The sequence below is a fragment of the Gigantopelta aegis genome, chromosome 15, assembly GCF_016097555.1.
Source record: "Gigantopelta aegis isolate Gae_Host chromosome 15, Gae_host_genome, whole genome shotgun sequence".
In the NCBI taxonomy this organism is placed as follows: Eukaryota; Metazoa; Mollusca; class Gastropoda; order Neomphalida; family Peltospiridae; genus Gigantopelta; species Gigantopelta aegis.
The window spans coordinates 35,485,257-35,503,503 of NC_054713.1; the positions used below are offsets into that span (position 1 = coordinate 35,485,257).

General features: G+C 41.9%; 1 protein-coding gene across 1 annotated transcript in view; it reads left to right on the top strand.

Annotated features, from left to right (window-relative positions):
* The window catches only part of LOC121389981 (nuclear pore complex protein DDB_G0274915-like), a 35,334-nt gene extending 19,281 nt beyond the window's left edge, over nt 1–16,053 (top strand). The window contains exons 11-13 of the mRNA XM_041521671.1: nt 3,972–4,727; nt 8,028–9,314; nt 12,216–16,053. Of these exons, the coding sequence (XP_041377605.1) occupies nt 3,972–4,727; nt 8,028–9,314; nt 12,216–12,337 (2,165 nt within the window). The 3' untranslated portion in view covers nt 12,338–16,053. The remainder of the gene's footprint in view (nt 1–3,971; nt 4,728–8,027; nt 9,315–12,215) is intronic.
* Nucleotides 16,054–18,247: the final 2,194 nt, after the last annotated feature.

Consider the following 18,247-nt stretch of genomic DNA (forward strand, 5'->3'; position numbering starts at 1 on the left):
ATACAGTTCGCCATTTGTCTGTCAATGACACGGATGTGACGTCTCATTGTGACATTGCCAATGCATTGGCAGACAATTTCTCTCATAACTCTTCTTCTTCTTTCAGTACAGATGCTTTTACATCTGTCAGAAATAAAGCTGAAAAGCAATCTATTAACTTTTCATCTGAAAATGCTGAAGTATACAACAGGCACTTCTCTTTGGAGGAGTTGCAGGACGCTCTACGTAGAGCCCATGATACTTCAGTAGGACCAGATGAAATACATTATCAACTCTTAAAACACTTACCTGAATCATCCTTAATGGTTCTATTAAATATCTTTAACAAAATCTGGATTTCGGGTGACTTTCCTTCTGATTGGAGAAAAGCCATTGTCATTCCTATTCCTAAGCCTGGTAAGGACCCAACAAATCCTACCAGTTATCGCCCTATTGCTTTGACAAGTTGCACTTGTAAAACCATGGAAAGAATGATCAACCATAGACTTGTCTGGTGCCTGGAGTCCCACAAATTGCTTACTAACATGCAGTGTGGGTTCAGGACTAGACGTAGCACAGTTGATCATCTTGTTAGATTTGAAACGTTTTGTAGGGATGCTTTTATCCATAACCAGCATTTGGTATCGGTCTTTTTTTACCTTGAGAAAGCTTATGATACCACGTGGAAGTATGGGATTTTGAAAGACCTCCATGGCATGGGCCTAAGAGGCCGTATGCCTGACTTTATCTCAAATTTCTTACAGAATAGGTCTTTCAAGGTACAAGTGGGATCTACGTTATCCGATTCTCACTCCCAAGAGATGGGTGTGCCTCAAGGTAGCATCCTGTCAGTAACTTTATTTTCCGTGAAAATTAACAGCATCACCCAGTGTTTAAAACCTGGCGTTGATAGCTCTTTATATGTCGACGATTTTCAGATTTGCTACAGATCGTACAGTATGAGTATCATTGAACGTCAGTTGCAGCTTTGTTTGAATAAACTTCAGCAATGGGCAACTGACAATGGATTTCGATTCTCAAAGTCAAAAACCGTCTGTATGCATATCTGCCAGAAAAGAGATCACCATTTAGATCCTCAGCTGTTTCTGGACAAAAATCCGGTTCCAGTTGTGGAGGAGACCAAATTTCTGGGGATTATTTTTGACAGGAGGCTATCTTTTGTTCCTCATTTACAGTATGTGAAAAAGAAGGGCTTAAAGGCCCTCAATATCTTAAAAGTTATTGGCAAGACTGAATGGGGAGCAGATCGAAAGGTTATGCTCCGACTTTATAGATCTTTAGTTCGGTCTAAACTTGATTATGGGTGCATTGTGTATGGGTCAGCATGTAAGTCTTACTTGCAAATGCTAGATCCTATACACAACCAGGGACTTAGGTGTTGTCTTGGTGCTTTCAAAACATCTCCTGTGGAGAGCTTGTACGTCGATGCACACGAACCTAGTTTGGGTGCTAGACGTGCAAAGCTTTCTCTGCAGTATGCTACAAAGATTAAATCAATGCCAAAACATCCTGCACACAATGCGGTGTTTGATAATAAATATATGAAGTTGTTTGATGCGAAACCGAATGCGATTCGAACATTTGGTCTTCGCATTAAGCAGTTTTTATCAGTTTCCAACATTGATTTAGCAGACATTTTGGAAACTCCTTCATATTTTATTTTGCCACCTTGCTGTATCAAACCACCAAAAATTGTATTTGATCTTGTGCATCTAAAGAAAGAGCGCACAGATGCAGTTATTTATAAACAACATTTCATGGAAATCCAAGAGAGGTATTGTGATTACATTCCTGTTTACACAGACGGATCACGGGATGGGAATTCTGTGGCTTGTGCTACAGTTTTTCCATTAGCCGCAATAATTTCCATGAGATTGCCCGATTCAGCATCAATCTTTACTGCTGAAATTTGGGCAATCATTAAAGCCCTGGAACAGATTAAGGATTCATGTGCATCCAAGTATATTATTTTTACAGACTCACTTTCGTGTCTTCAATCTCTACAGTATATGAAATTGGAGCATCCCTTAGTTGGGATGGTGATGCGAAAGTGTGTCTTTTTATCAATTGCCAATAAAGATGTTATATTTTGTTGGGTACCCAGCCATGTTGGCATTATGGGTAACGAAAAGGCAGATGTTGCTGCCAAGTCTGCTTTAAACTTGCCCCGTGTCCATGTTGGTGTTCCCTACAGTGATTTTAAATTTCATATTAACCAATATATCTTTTCGACTTGGCAAGATGATTGGGACGGTGCGGTTGCGAATAAGCTTCATTCTGTCAAGGCAGTCCTGGGAGAGTGGCAGTCATCTTTCAGGCGATGCAGGAAGGATGAAGTAGTCTTATGCCGTGCCCGCATCGGCATACATATCTGACGCATTCGTTTATTTTAAAGAAGGACCCTCCCCCTCAGTGTGAACATTGTCAGTGTACACTGACTGTGCGGCACATTTTGGTGGAGTGTGATCATCTCAAGCCGACAAGAAATGATATATTTGGCAACAGAAATGTTTTGGAATTGTTTAAATTCCATCCAATGTTAATTGTAAAGTTTTTAAAACACTTTGACTTCTATACAAAATTTTAAGATTTACTTAACTTGCTTTTATATATTGTATTATACTTTCCCCCCCCACACACACACACAGCTCCTTACACTGTGGTTTTACATGAGTATATATAAATATGTTCATATACTTACCATTTGTGACACCCAATAGCCGATATGTATTTTTGTGCTGGGGTGTCGTTAAACAAACATTCATTCATTCATTCATTCCGTAAATAAAATGTGTTGAGTGCATCATTAAATCAAAACATTTCCTTCCTTTTTGCTGGGTTTCTAGCTTATGGTAGCCCCACTCCCATGGCTAATGATGTTCAATGTTGGGCTAGTAAATAACTACTGTCGCAATGCCTGACGGCTAGTGAAAAAAAAAAAGAGTTGTCAAATGCTGCATTTAAGACTATTTTGTAAATATGAATGTCTGCCCCCAAATCCCCCCCCCCCCCCCCCCCCCCCCCGGAATTATGTTTTTTTAAACCTCTATCTCAGTGTTTAGGTGACATATCCGATTATTACTATTAGTGAAATTTTATTTACATAAAGTAGGGCTAGTGAATTTTTAACTGTGGCTAGTACATTTTTTAATCGTGGCTAGTACATTTTTAAAATCGCTGATCCCATGGCTAGTGAATTTTAATTAAAATTCTAGAAGGCCTGCATTTTAATTTGTGTTTGCTAGTGCTTGAAGCATGCTCTTTTGGGCACCCAACTCATTTGTCTTAGACCATGATGCGCAGTGTCTTGAAAAGTCCTTGATAATTGAAGGAGGCTCTGGAAAGTCCTGAATATGACATGGGGCCTTAAAGAGTATTTGATTTTCATACATATGCTTTGAAAAGTATTTGATTTTATATAAAACATAATAATAAGTGTTTATGACAATGCATTAAATCACAACTGGAATGAATTTTGGGAGTACTGATGTGACTGAAAGCAACTTTACACATATCAATTATTCTAACAAAAGGAAAAGAGTATTTAGCAAAGAAATTAAAGACATTAGTTACTGGTAATAAAACCAGTTCTCGTTAAGCATTCATAAATTGTTCGTTTCACTGTAATGTGTCCTTTAAAACTGAGAAATACAGGGCTTTAGGTTCTACAACCAATCAATCAACAGAGAAAGCCCCGCCTCCCTATCAAAGTACCTCATCAAATGTATTGGTCGCCAGTGTTAATGTATTCTATATATGTTTTAGGTTCTACAACCAATCAATCAACAGAGAAAGCCCCGCCTCCCTATCAACGTACCTCATCAAATGCAGTAGTCACCAGTGTTAATGTATTCTATATATGCTTTAGGTTCTACAACCAATCAATCAACAGAGAAAGCCCTGCCTCCCTATCAAAGTAACTCATCAAATGCGTCAGTCACCAGTGTTAATTTATTCTGTATTTCTTTCAGGTTCTGCAGCCAGTCAATCAACAGAGAAAGCTCCGCCTCCATATCAGAGCAATACATCCAATGTTTCAGCCACTAATACGTTGGCTGCTTCGCAGGGTCTGTCAGCACCTGCTGCATCAAACTCTACACCGGCTGGTCTGTCTACAACACTTGTGTCCTCAACATCTGCACAAGGCAGTTTGTCTGCAACATCTACACTGGGAGGACTGTTTTCAGCATCCGTACAGAGCAGCATACCCTCAACATCTGTTCAGAATGCTTTACCTGCAACATCCACACTTGGAGGACTGTTTTCAGCATCTGTACAGAGCAGCATGCCCTCAGCATCTGCTCAGAATGGATTATCTACAACATCTGCACATAGTGGTTTACTCTCATCATCTGTCCAGACTGGTCTGTCTCCACTGTCTGTATTAAGTGCTTTATCGTCAACGACGGGGATTTCTGACCAGATGGGAGTGTCCTCGCAAGCCCAGCCCACAAGCAATCCTTTCAAAGTGCCAAATACACATACGTCTACGTCCTCAGCTCTTGGCACCAGCGGTGGATTCTCGTTTGCCGCACCTGCCGACAAGGCCGTAACGAACGCTGCACAGACATTGTTTGCTGCGTCGACACCGGTCACATCGTCGCAGGCTACCTCTAGCTTGGGTGCCTCATTATTTGCAGCCTCAGCAGCAGCAGCGGTGGCATCTTCGAAAGCTGTGTCCAGTTCGGGGTCATTGTTATTTGGTGCTACTTCTCAGAGTAATACTGGTAAGATCTTTCGCTTTGCAGTCCCAAATTTTAAACAATCAGCTGATCTCGCCAACTAAGTCAAAGCTGTCCCAATGCCTTGCTGCATTAGAAAAATGTAGCGGGTTTCCTCTGATGACTACATGTCAGAATTACCAAATGTTTGACTTCCATAGCCGATGATTAATTAATCAATGTGCTCTAGTGGTGTCATTAAACAAAACAAACTTCTTCTTCACAAAATAACTTTTAATTCAATGATGTCCCAAGTAAACAGAATCAGCCAAATTTACCAAGTCCCACTTTTAAAATGAGGTCTTTAAACATGACTTTAAAATATGTTCATTTCACCAACTTAAATGGCTTACGTCTAAGAGTTCTAGATGCTGGTTTAAATACATTCATTTGTTACCTACCAGTCTCAACCAGTACCCCATGACTGGTATAACAAAGACCATGGTATGTGCTGTCCTCTGATAAACTACAATAAAAGACCCTTGCTACTAATGGGAAAATGTTGTGGGTTTCCTCTCAAAGACTATGTCAGAATTAGCAAATGTTTGACATCCAATAGCCGATGATTACTCAGTAATTGATGATGGTGATCTAATGATGTTGTTAAACAAAACAAACATTAAACATGTGGGGGCGAGACGTGGCCCAGTGGTAAAGTGTTCGCTTGATGCACGGTCAGTCGGGGATTGGTGCCATCGGTGAGCCCATTGGGCTATTTCTCACTTCAGGCAGTGCACCACGACTGGTACATCAAAGGCTGTGATGTGTGCTAACCTCTCTATGGGATAGGGAGCGAGACGTGGTAAAGTGTTCGCTTGATGCACGGTCAGTCGGGGATTGATGCCATCGGTGAGCCCATTGGGCTATTTCTCACTCCAGGCAGTGCACCACGACTGGTACATCGAAGGCTGTGATGTGTGCTATCCTCTATGGGATAGGGAGCGAGACGTAGCCCAGTGGTAAAGTGTTCGCTTGATGCACGGTCAGTCGGGGATTGATGCCATCGGTGAGCCCATTGGGCTATTTCTCGCTCCAGGCAGTGCACCATGACTGGTACATCGAAGGCTGTGATGTGTGCTATCCTCTATGGGATAGGGAGCGAGAGGGTAAAGTGTTCGCTTGATGCACGGTCAGTCGGGGATTGATGTAGCCCATTGTAAAGTGTTCGCTTGATGCACGGTCATCGGGGCTGTGATGTGTGCTATCCTCTATGGGATAGGGAGCGAGACGTAGGTGGTAAAGTGTTCGCTTGCCCGGCCAGTTCGGGGACTGGTGCCATCAAAGGCTGTGATGTGTGCTATCCTTCTCTAGCCCAGTGGTAAAGTGTTCGCCACGGTTCAGTGCGGGGATTGTCGGGGATTGATGCCATCGGTGAGCCCATTGGGATGCAGTGCTATCCTCTCTATGGGATAGGGATCGAACGTAGCCCAGTGGTAAAGTGTTCGCTTGAATCACGGTTAGTCGGGGATTGATGCCATCGGTGAGCCCATTGGGCTATTTCTCACTCCAGGCAGTGCACCACGACTGGTACATCAAAGGCTGTGATGTGTGCTATCCTCTCTATGGGATAGGGAGCGAGACGTGGTAAAGTGTTCGCTTGATGCATGGTCAGTCGGGGATTGATGCCATCGGTGAGCCCATTGGGCTATTTCTCACTCCAGGCAGTGCACCACGACTGGTACATCGAAGGCTGTGATGTGTGCTATCCTCTCTATGGGATAGGGAGCGAGACGTAGCCCAGTGGTAAAGTGTTCGCTTGAATCACGGTTAGTCGGGGATTGATGCCATCGGTGAGCCCATTGGGCTATTTCTCACTCCAGGCAGTGCACCACGACTGGTACATCAAAGGCTGTGATGTGTGCTATCCTCTCTATGGGATAGGGAGCGAGACGTAGCCCAGTGGTAAAGTGTTCGCTTGATGCACGGTCAGTCGGGGATTGATGCCATCGGTGAGCCCATTGGGCTATTTCTCACTCCAGGCAGTGCACCACGACTGGTACATCAAAGGCTGTGATGTGTGCTATCCTCTCTATGGGATAGGGAGCGAGACGTAGCCCAGTGGTAAAGTGTTCGCTTGAATCACGGTTAGTCGGGGATTGATGCCATCGGTGAGCCCATTGGGCTATTTCTCACTCCAGGCAGTGCACCACGACTGGTACATCAAAGGCTGTGATGTGTGCTAACCTCTCTATGGGATAGGGAGCGAGACGTAGCCCAGTGGTAAAGTGTTCGCTTGAATCACGGTTAGTCGGGGATTGATGCCATCGGTGAGCCCATTGGGCTATTTCTCACTCCAGGCAGTGCACCACGACTGGTACATCAAAGGCTGTGATGTGTGCTAACCTCTCTATGGGATAGGGAGCGAGACGTAGCCCAGTGGTAAAGTGTTCGCTTGATGCACGGTCAGTCGGGGATTGATGCCATCGGTGAGCCCATTGGGCTATTTCTCACTCCAGGCAGTGCACCACGACTGGTACATCGAAGGCTGTGATGTGTGCTATCCTCTCTATGGGATAGGGAGCGAGACGTAGCCCAGTGGTAAAGTGTTCGCTTGATGCATGGTCAGTCGGGGATTGATGCCATCGGTGAGCCCATTGGGCTATTTCTCACTCCAGGCAGTGCACCACGACTGGTACATCAAAGGCTGTGATGTGTGCTAACCTCTCTATGGGATAGGGAGCGAGACGTAGCCCAGTGGTAAAAGCGCTTGCTTGATGCGCGGTCTGTTTAGGACCGGCCCCCGTCAGTGGGCCCATTGGGCTATTTCTCTCGCCCCAGCCAGTTCACCACGACTGGTACATCAAATGCTGTGGTATGTGCTATCCTGTCTATGGGATGGTGCATATAAAAGATCCGTTGCTGCTAATCAAAAAGAGTAGCCCATAAGGTGGCGACAGCAGGTTTGCTCCCTCAATATCTGTATTAACCATATGTTCAACGCCATATAACTGTCAATAAAATGTGTTGAGTGGATCGTTAAATAAAACATTTCCTTTCTTCCTCTATGAGATGGTGCATATAAAAGATCCCTTGGTACTAATGAAAAAATGTAGCGGGTTTCCTCTCTAAGACCATATGTCAAATTACTAAATGTTTACATCCAATAGCCGATGATTAATATATCAATATGCTCTACTGGTGTTAAACAAAACAAACCTTTCTTTTTTTTAACTTCTCATGTGAGACTGAAAAAGGAACATGGCACCCAGTTTAAAATCTATTTACACTATATCTTTCACTGTTTGGCTAAAGTTAAACATAAAATTGCAACATAATACATCTTTTGTGTATATATATTTTTCACAGGAAACCCCGGACAGAGTTTCGCATTTGGAAGCGGCGGTGGTGATTCTAACCCCAAGCCTGTTGGGTTTAACTTCGGACAGCCTGCCAGCACTGCAGGCCCGGTGTTCGGATCGAGCGGTGGACAGCCAGACGTAGTGAAGTCGGGCAAAGACGCTCTGAAGGTGAACCTGTTTGGAGCAAGCCCCGCCCCCACATCCTCCAAACCCTCCCCGTTTTCATTCGGACAGCCACCAAGTCAGACGTCAGCGGTGCCGAATCAGCAGGTCTCCTCCGCTCCAGGTCAGATGTTGTCATCGGGTTTTAATTTTGGCACAGCTCCCAGCAGCTCGAGTGCAAACCCGAATGCGCAGAATAAGCCGTCTGCTGGATTTCTCATGTCGGCGGGGCAACCTTCTTCCCAACCAAGTCAGAGTGCTATGTTTAATTTTGGTGCCGAGAACGCGACTTCGGGGAATACGTTTGGTGCGTTCGGCTCAAGTGTGGGAACTGTTGCTGCTACTACAGTTAGTACAGGTCCAGTGTCTGGCGGACCGGCACTGTTTTCATTTGGAGGTCCAAGTGCCAGCCAACCAAAACAGAATTTTGGATTCAGTGCCGCAACAACAGCCAGTAATACATTCGCTTTCAATGCAGCGTCTTCGCAGCCTCAGAAATCTCAAGGAAACACGATGCCGTCTTCGATGTTTGGAATGCCGAACCAAAGTGGTGGTTTTGGGTCCACCCAGCCGAAAAGTTCGGGTCCGGTTTTTGGTAGCACCACAGCGGCGCCGTCATTTGGAAGCTCGACAGCAGCAGTGTTTGGTAATACCGGAGACAAGAAGCCGGGTGGAATGGCGGGATCTTCATCTGGTTTCAACTTCGGTGTCAGTCAGCCAACATTTGGTGGAGGTTCTCAAACGTCTGCCCCAATGTTTGAGGCAGGGCAAGCAGCCCCAGCTTTTGGTGCATCACAGGCGACAAAGATGGGATTTGGGGCATCACAGGCTCCAGCTCAAGGATTTGGGGCATCACAGGCTCCAGCTCAAGGATTTGGGGCATCACAGACACCAGCTCAAGGATTTGGGGCATCACAGACTCCAGCACAAGGATTTGGGGCATCACAGACACCAGCTCAAGGATTTGGGTCCACACCGGCCCAGGTACCGAATTTCGGGTCATCGGTTGCAGCTTTTGGTACTCCTGCATTGGGTTCGGCGACATTCCAGTTTGGACAGAGTGGTGGTCAGCCAAGTACGGAAAACAAGGGTTTCAATTTCAGTGCAAGTTCGCCTCCTGTTTTCAACTTTGGTGAGTTTTAGTGGGAACTTAACAGAATTAATGACACCCCAGCACAAAGAAAAACCTCAACTTTTTATATTTTTTATATCTGGTAGTGGCAATCCAAGCCTATGCAAATTGCGAGAAGGATCGTTTCGTTCGCTCGCTGCTCACGCAAATCTAATTTGGGTAACCTATTTTGTGTTCAAGTAAAATTTGGGGCACAGTTTACATGGACAAAACGGGTTACGCAGAAACAAAATGGGTTACCTAGATTTATTTCTGCGTAACCGATAAATGGGTCATGCAGAGTTTTAATTCTCAGAGGCCTGGCAATCGCACCAACTCCCTTAAACTCCCCACGACTTGCCCCAGCCTTCATTTCTTCTTTCCTTATTTAGCTTTTCAAAATAACTAAAACACTTAAACAGTTGGCCTTGTCACACCTTTATGTTTTTGTCTCATTCACATTTGTTGTAAACTGGGACGGGGCGTAGTCCAGTGGTAAAGCGTTCGCTTGATGTGCGGCCGGTCTGGGATCGATCTCCATCAGTGGGCCCATTGGGCTGTTTCTTGCTCCAGCCAGTGCACCATGACTGGTATATCAAAGGCCGTGGTATGAGTTATCCTGTCTGTGGGATGGTGCATATAAAAGATCCCTTGCTGCTAATCAAAAAGAGTAGCCCATGAAGTGGCGACAGCGGGTTTTCTCTCAATATCTGTGTGGTCTTTAACCATATGTCCGACGCCATATAACCATAAATAAAATGTGTTGAGTTCATCATTAAATAAAACATTTCCTTCATTCATTCACATTTGTTGTAAACTGGGGTGGGGCTTGGTCCAGTGGTACAGCGCTCACTCGATGCGTGGTGGGTCTGGGATCGATTCCCATCAGTGGGCCCATTGGGCAATTTCTTGCTCCAGCCAGTGCACCATGACTGGTAAATCAAAGGCTGTGGTATGTGTTATCCTGTCTGTGGGATGGTGCATATAAAAGATCCCTTGCTGCTAATCGAAATGAGTAGCCCATGAAGTGGCGACAGTGGGTTTCTCTGTTAATATCTGTGTGGTCTGTAACCAAGTCGCTTAAACTCCCCACGACTCGCCCCAGCCTTACTTTCTTCTTTCCCTATTTAGCTTTAAAAAATAACTAAAACCCTCAAACGGTCAGCTTAGTCACACCTTTATGTTTTTGTCTCATTCACATTTGGGGCGGGGCGTAGTCCAGTGGTAAAGCGTTCGCTTGATGCTTGGTCGGCGTAGTTGTCACAAGTTGGTCCATCTGGTCCTGTAGCTTTAAAATGTGCTGGGGTGTGATTAAACGGACATTCCTTTCGTTTTGTTTATAATGATTTATAATTCTTATCCATGGTATATAATTCTTTGACGTATCAGTAGAATTTGTTTCTTTTGTTTGTATGGTATTCCTAAATATTTGTATCATTTTGTGACGGAAATTTAATACAGATAATAACAGAATAGAACAGAACAGATCTTTATTTCGCTTAAGACCACCAACTGGTAGCATCAGAGAATTGTGTATATAGATATATATATATATATATATATATATATATAACACAAATACATATATACTATATGACAATGCAGGCATCGAAATAAGCATTGTGTCTGGTAACCCATTTACAGGTTACCACAAAATATAGTCTGGTAACCTATAGGTTTCCACAACTATATGAAAGTTAGAATTGAATTCCTGTTACTACTACGCGGTCGTTCTGAAATTGTAACAGTGCGCGCGAACATCGGTACGAGAAACGAAATCCGGAAGTAAATTTATCTAGTGGGCGCTGCTTAAACGCGGATTGCCAAAATTGCTTTGCAATTGCACAAGTGCGCACGAACATCGGTGCAATTTTGTACGAGAAAACAAAACACGGACATAAATTCATCTAGTGGACGCTGCTTAAACGCGGAGTGACTTGCGCGCGAACATCGATGCAATTCCTGACGAGATAATGAAACGCAGAAGTTCTGAATGCATTGCCTGGTTTACGTTCGGAAAAAAAATTACCATTCGTTGAAATTTTTCTAACATGTGGTAACCTCCCGGTAACCTGAACGACCGTTCTCGACTTATTTTGATGCCTGCAATGGGAACACATGGTATTTAAGACCATATTTAATTCACTATTAGAGAAGATATACCTGTATACAATACAGAGATGTAATGTGGGATTGAATGTCAGTACTGTGGGATTGAACATTAATAACAGTTAACTTCATGTTATAACGGATGAAGATACATGTACATACACCAAGATTGCAAGAGTCGTATCTCTATAGTATATATATGAACATAAATTAAAAAATCAATAACAGAAAATCAAGCAAAATGGAATAGGTTTTCAGGATAAAAAGTTACTATTTATAATATTAACAAATTCACATTTTTTAGAGTATTGACATGTTTGCAGTTGAATAGTTCTTTCATTTTAATCACATTAGGTTTCACAAAATAATATTTGTTTAACCGTTTCATTTGCACTTCTTTGAGTTTATTACATATTTAGATAATGAAACTCATCTCCGATATGTCGTCTATATTACATAATGTACATGTCCTTTGTAAATACCAGATCAATTGTTTTGTGGCAGCACTGGCGATTGTTGTTTTAAATTTCGAGTGCTGGTTTTCTTTCATATGTCACTAGAATCTTGTGTTGTAATGTACAAATAATAATTCCCTGTCGGTATGTTTGTTTGGGGTTTTGTTTTTGTTTGTTATGTACAGTACACAACCCCTGCAGTTAAGAAAATGTCCATGGCAAAAAAACATGCCTTGAAAAAAGCCACAGCAAAAATGCTGTGGAGAATTGAAAAACTCCACGGCATTGCCGATTGCCATTAGCAATTGCAGGGGTTGAGTACATCTAACCTTAAATATAAATGATATTTTGACTGCAGGTTCGACCAACCCTATTCCACAAATTGCAAACAACATGTTCACCAACAATACAAGCAGTGGAATTCCCCAGAAACCAAGAGCTGCTGGCAACCGATCACGAAGACGAGTACTCCGAAAATAACAGCTCGATTTGACAGAAATAATTCAAAACTGAAGATCTGAAGGAAACAGGAGAGAAGTATTGTCGAGTTGCTGTGTTATTTGTGACCTATAGATTGCCAAAGAAAGAAATAATTTAAAAGGGGGAAAAAAGGATCTATTTTGGCAGTCAGAAATAGTGTAAAACCGAAGATTGTTCAAGGATAGGAAAGAAGAAGTAATAAGTTAATTTTTTATTTCTAGCTACAGATTGCCAAAGAAAGAAGTAAAAGGAATTATTTTGCAGTCACAAATAATTTAAAACTGAAAGTTGTTCAAGGCCAGGAAAGAAGAAGTAAGAAGTTACTGTGTCATTTTTAACTATACGGTACATTGTAAATTGCTATAGAAAGAAGAGAAACAGGAATTATTTGGCAGTTGAAAGCTATTTATAACGAAAGGTAGTTAATTACAGAAAAAATGAAATGTTACCATGTTGTTGGTAACTAAAGATTGCCAAAGAAAGAAAGAAAAAGAGGAATTATTAGATTCTCAGTAATTATGAGCTGTAAATTGCAGAGGAAATGGACGAAGAAATGGGATTTCTTTGTCACTTAGAAATTCTTCTAACTGTACATAGCAGAAAAACAAGAAAGGAATAAATTTACAGTTATATTCAGCTGTCCGACACTATTTCTGTTTGCTTTGTAACTCCACAACAAATACAGTCACGTGTAGATATATGTATATGTGTACATTTGAAACAAAATAAAATGACAAGATACATGTACCGTGTTATTTTTAGCAAAAAAATTGCCAAAGAAAAAAGAAAAAAAGAATGAATTATCGGTCATTCAGAAATCATTTTGTGCTGTAAATTGCAGATTGATGAACAAATGTTGGGCGCTTTTTTTCACCATTAGAAATTGTTTGTAGCTGTAACAGAAAACAAAGAAGAAGAAAAAGAAGCTATTTACAGACGGTTTTATTCAGTGGTCCGACACAATTTATGTTTGCTTTCTAACTCCACAAGAAATGTAGCCACATGTTGTAGATAATGTGTATATTTGAAAGAATTAATACAAAGTTACTGTGTTATTTTTAACTAAAAATGGTCAAAAAAGGATTTGACATTCACAAATGGTTTCTTGCTGTAAAAATTGTTTTATTTAGAGTCAAAGACAATTTCTGATTGCATTGTGCTTGAACAATAATATACAGCTACATGTTCAGATGTGTCTTTTGTCTGTGTCATGTGTCCGTGTGTGTGTCGTGTGTATGTGTCGTGTGTGTGTGTGTCGTGTGTGTGTGTGTGTGTGTAGACTGGTGAGCGAAGGATCATTTGGGGAGATCGAGACATGCTTTCCCAAAAAATACATTGAAAAAAGACAATTTACTTGAGTGGGTGTTGTATGTGTTTTGACCCATGTGCCTGATATAGATCTGTTTATATTTGTACCTCACAGTGTGTTATATCTTGATATATCTTTCTCAGTCAGATCTTTCTTGTTCCACCTTAGATACAACTTGGAGTGTTACAGAAAAATCACTGTTGACTGTTGTGATTCACCCAAATAGACCGGGGCTCATTTCCTCATAATATTGTGGGCATTCCATCAATGCAATGTGTTGTATGTTCTCATTTGAAATACTGCCGAAATTACAAATGTTTTAGTGTGACACAAACCCTCAAGATGTAATCACCTTTATAAGAGCACGTCTCAAATAGCAATCTCCTTTATGAGAGTGATATCTAGAACATTAAATATGGTTTATACTTTTTCTCAGACTGGCTGTATAGAATTATTTTGTTTTTTGATTCTCTCCTAAAAAATAATGCAGCTTCCAGAACTGGGGTTTCATTTTGAAAAATGTCTGTTTGCTGAAAACTGCCAATGTAACAATATTTTTTAAAGACATTTTATGTTACAGATCTCACTGTGATAAGAATTGAGGAGAGTGATAAGAATTGAGGAGAGTGATTAGAATTGAGGAGAGTGATTAATTCCTCCCCATACTTAGATTATAGGGACCCATTAAGATATCAAATTGAACATTTATATTTAATCATTTTGTAGTACTATTGTTTTGTAATTCACATGGTAAGAGGAACTAAAAATTACTCTCCTTACCAATGTTGTGGACACATCTGGCGGGAAATCTGCACAATGTGCCTAATACTAGGCTTAGACTTACGATGGGTGCACTCAGATTCACATCTAATTGGTCGTAAGAGTTGCATATGACGAGAATCGAGTTGTAAGGCAGTGTTCAACAAATGTTTGAGAAAGTTGCTAACTCTCACAGATGCTTTGGCTAGTGTCTCATTTATTATAGTAATACAATTTATCATAGTAATACAGTTGATAATTTTGAGGCTTCATTTAAGGATATTTTGCTTTGACTGAAATATTTTGTGTACTGGCACATGTATATTTGAAGCCTTCGATCCTTGCGATCATACGTCTCGGTACTATTTTAATGACATAATTATTTGATGTGATTTGGAGGCTTTGAATATTTGTGACCACAGTGGGTAATAAAACATTTACTGTTTGTTCATGGGCAGGAATTCAAAATACTGTTTTCTTGTTGGAGGGGCAGGGTCAGTTACCAATTTTTTAAATTATTTTTTAAATTGGGCCACAATATAGGGTCTTCTCCACCTAGACAAAAAGGGGAACTTTTTTGATAGTTTTCTAAGATGCGTACCAGGATGTTAAAGGTTACATTGTGTTGTCAGTTTTATTAATTTATTTTATTTTGCATAGATTTTCACTTCACTCATTAAGGTCTGATCTTACTACTTATTCACATTAAAATCACTGTCAGTAGATCTTAGCACAGCCAATGTCAGCCTGGGTCCTATTGACTCTTTTATCCCACCAATCAAAACACTGTAGCTAAGCTATATTCATCATCGTCCACACCTGTCTTGGACAGAACTCTATTATTGCGAAGTCGGACGTTGTGCCCATGACAGGCGTGCATTAACAGTTTTCTGATAGAATTTCCTATACCATCCTTAACGACTTGACTAGTTAATATTCTTTTAAAGGTGTTTTTTTACAAAATTAGGCAAGTGTATCTAGTATACTAACAAGTACCTTTAAGATGACAGTAAGGTCATATTTTAATCACACATGCATTAAAGATTTTATCCAATTTTATTTATACTATAACATGAATATTTTTGCAATGTATTAAAAAGTTGAATGCATTTAGAAAGGGGCCGTTCAACAGTTATATAATGCAAAATCGGACATTTTTATACTTGTCTCGCCCACACAACGTTTTATAACGTTAAACCCACTCCTCACACTAAAATTACGTAAAGTTTGCTAGCATCCATCCTTTTCTGTCATTGTGACGTAATGTGATGAGTATTATTTGATTCATTTTGATTTTCTTTATTTATAAATACTACATAGAAAATAATTTGTTCAAAGAAAATTGCCATCATTGTCTGCATTGTACTTCATGAATAAAAATGAGAAATGATCCGTAACCCTGACAAACACTCTGTCCCTACCCCCCCCCCCCCAGTTTTGCATGATGCCTCTCCACCCCCCCCCCCCCCCCCCCCCCCCCCCACCCCCCTTCCGCCTATATCGTTAAGTAACTGTTGAATGGCCCCAATGAGTAAGCGTGGTACGGAAGAGCCAGGCATAAAAAAGATCATTGTATATACATGTATATAGTTGTTAATGCGATCGCTATTGTACCTGGAAGAAGTCTTCAATAAAATATTGTGCTGTATGTTGTGTTATCTTGTTGAATTATTTTATTGTGTATACGTAGACCAAAAGCCGTGGTAGCCTATCTTGAAAAGCTTACGCAGAAATTTGACTCGACAGACTGAGGGATCACAAATTGGTTTGCAACACCTGTTGGGCGACTGCAGGTTGCTACCAAAAGCATGTTACTGCGTGTGCTGTTGTCAGTTCCCAGAGAGATTGTGAGAGGGAGAAGGAGAGGGGGGGGGGGGGGGGGAGAAGAGAGCGCGAGCAGCCTGTCACAACAAAGGTTACGTCTATTGAGTTCCCAAGACTATTACGTGTCTATACCTTGACAAATAACAGTGGTGCCCCATTCCCAGGATATATATTTTGCAACCCCCGGGGGGGGGGGGGGGGGGGGGGGGGGGGGATGACCTGGGGAAAATAAATGTGCACATCACCGCGGGGCCCCCTGAAGCGCGGAGCCCACAACCCACAGCACGTGCTGCATGTGTTACTAGGATAAACCGGATCTGCAGTCCGCGACAAATCTACAGAATAAGTAAAGTTATAGGGTTTAATGTGCACATTCAGAGCAGCTGTTTTAGCGCACGCCTGTCATGGGCACAGGTGCCGGCCTCGGCCGTTCTCCGTCCAGGACAGGAAAGGGTTGGGGGTGGGGAGAGACCGCCCGTACTGGCAGGTGCAAGGGAGTACCAGCAGCTCGATAGAGTTGGGTAACATGCGGGGGGGGGGGGGGGGGGGGGGGGATTTGGAATGTCCCGTAGAGTTAATGCCAAAGGGTGCGCAATTTGAATGAAGGAAATTTGGCGCATTTTTGATCGGTCCGCCGAATTGGAAAAAGTGAGCTATATATGTTTTGGAACTTAGTAGTTTGCCGAGAGTAGCTCGTTACTAGGACCTAGTTTGTGTTGACTCTATAGCAATTTGCGTATGGGCTATTTCTCTTTCCAGCCAGTGCACCACGACTGGTATATCAAAGGCCGCGGTATGTGCTATCCTGTGCGGGATGGTGAATATAAAAGTTCCCTTGCTGCTAATCGAAAAGAGTAGCCCATGAAGTGGCGACAGCGAGTTTCCTCTCAATATCTGTGTGGTCCTTAACCATATGTCCGACGTCATATAACCGTAATTAAAATGTGTTGAGTGCGTCGTTAAATAAAACATTACCATTCCATTCCAATTTGCGTGTGTGTCCGGGAGGTAAAGTCGGTCTGCATCCGTTGTTATCCTTCTGCCCATCTTTTTTTTCTTGCCTTTCCTGTATCCTCTTCTGTCTTTCTCATCCGATGTAATCCTGCCTCAACGCCAAGTGTGCACAAGAACAGTTGTTGTTTTTGTTGTTGTTTTTTTGATTGGTTAAGAAGGTTTGGGGGGGGGGGGGGGGGGGGTTTGTTGTCCAAACCTCCTCTGGGTGATTTGCAATTATGCCATACATATTCTTTTGTCCGGCTCCTATGAGTACGTGCTGGGCCATTATTTGTTTATCTGTGTTCGGGTCCATTGTTATTATTAGTCAAGGCACCCTAAGTTAATAGTGATGTAATTAATATGAGTGCTGTATTCTTGTTGAGCATAATTATTTGTTTAGGTTGTTATTGTCCTATCTCCCTAATCGTACTGACCAACATACCCACAATATACTGAATAAACAGCCAGGAGTCTTTTATACAACCCACCGGCCTAGGTGGTGTCGTGGTTAAGCCATAAGACACAGTGCTGGTAGGTACTAGGGGTGACTATTGCGGTCAGTTTGCTATTGCAATAGTATTGTGATCGTATCACAATAATGATAGTACTGTATTGCAATAGTATATTGAATTCTTAAATCACTTAACACTAATATGAATAGATATTTCGCAGAACTATTTACCTCAGTCTTCCAATATGTATGTATGTATTGATGTATGAATATCTATATATTGTATGTATGTCGAGGGTGACTGTTACATACATGCACTGGCGCAGGGGATAAATAAATCCTTTCTGGCCTCACAAATTGTCCCGTGCCATTGTTGGAACTCGAACCTATAGCACCCGAATCGCCCGCAAATTGCAGACTTGCCACGATACCTTCTGAGCTATTGAAAGAAATGTTTTATTTAACGACGCGCACAACACATTTTATTTACGGTTATATAGCGTCAGACATATGGTTAAGGACCACACAGATTTTGAGAGGAAACCCGCTGTCGCCACTACATGGGCTACTC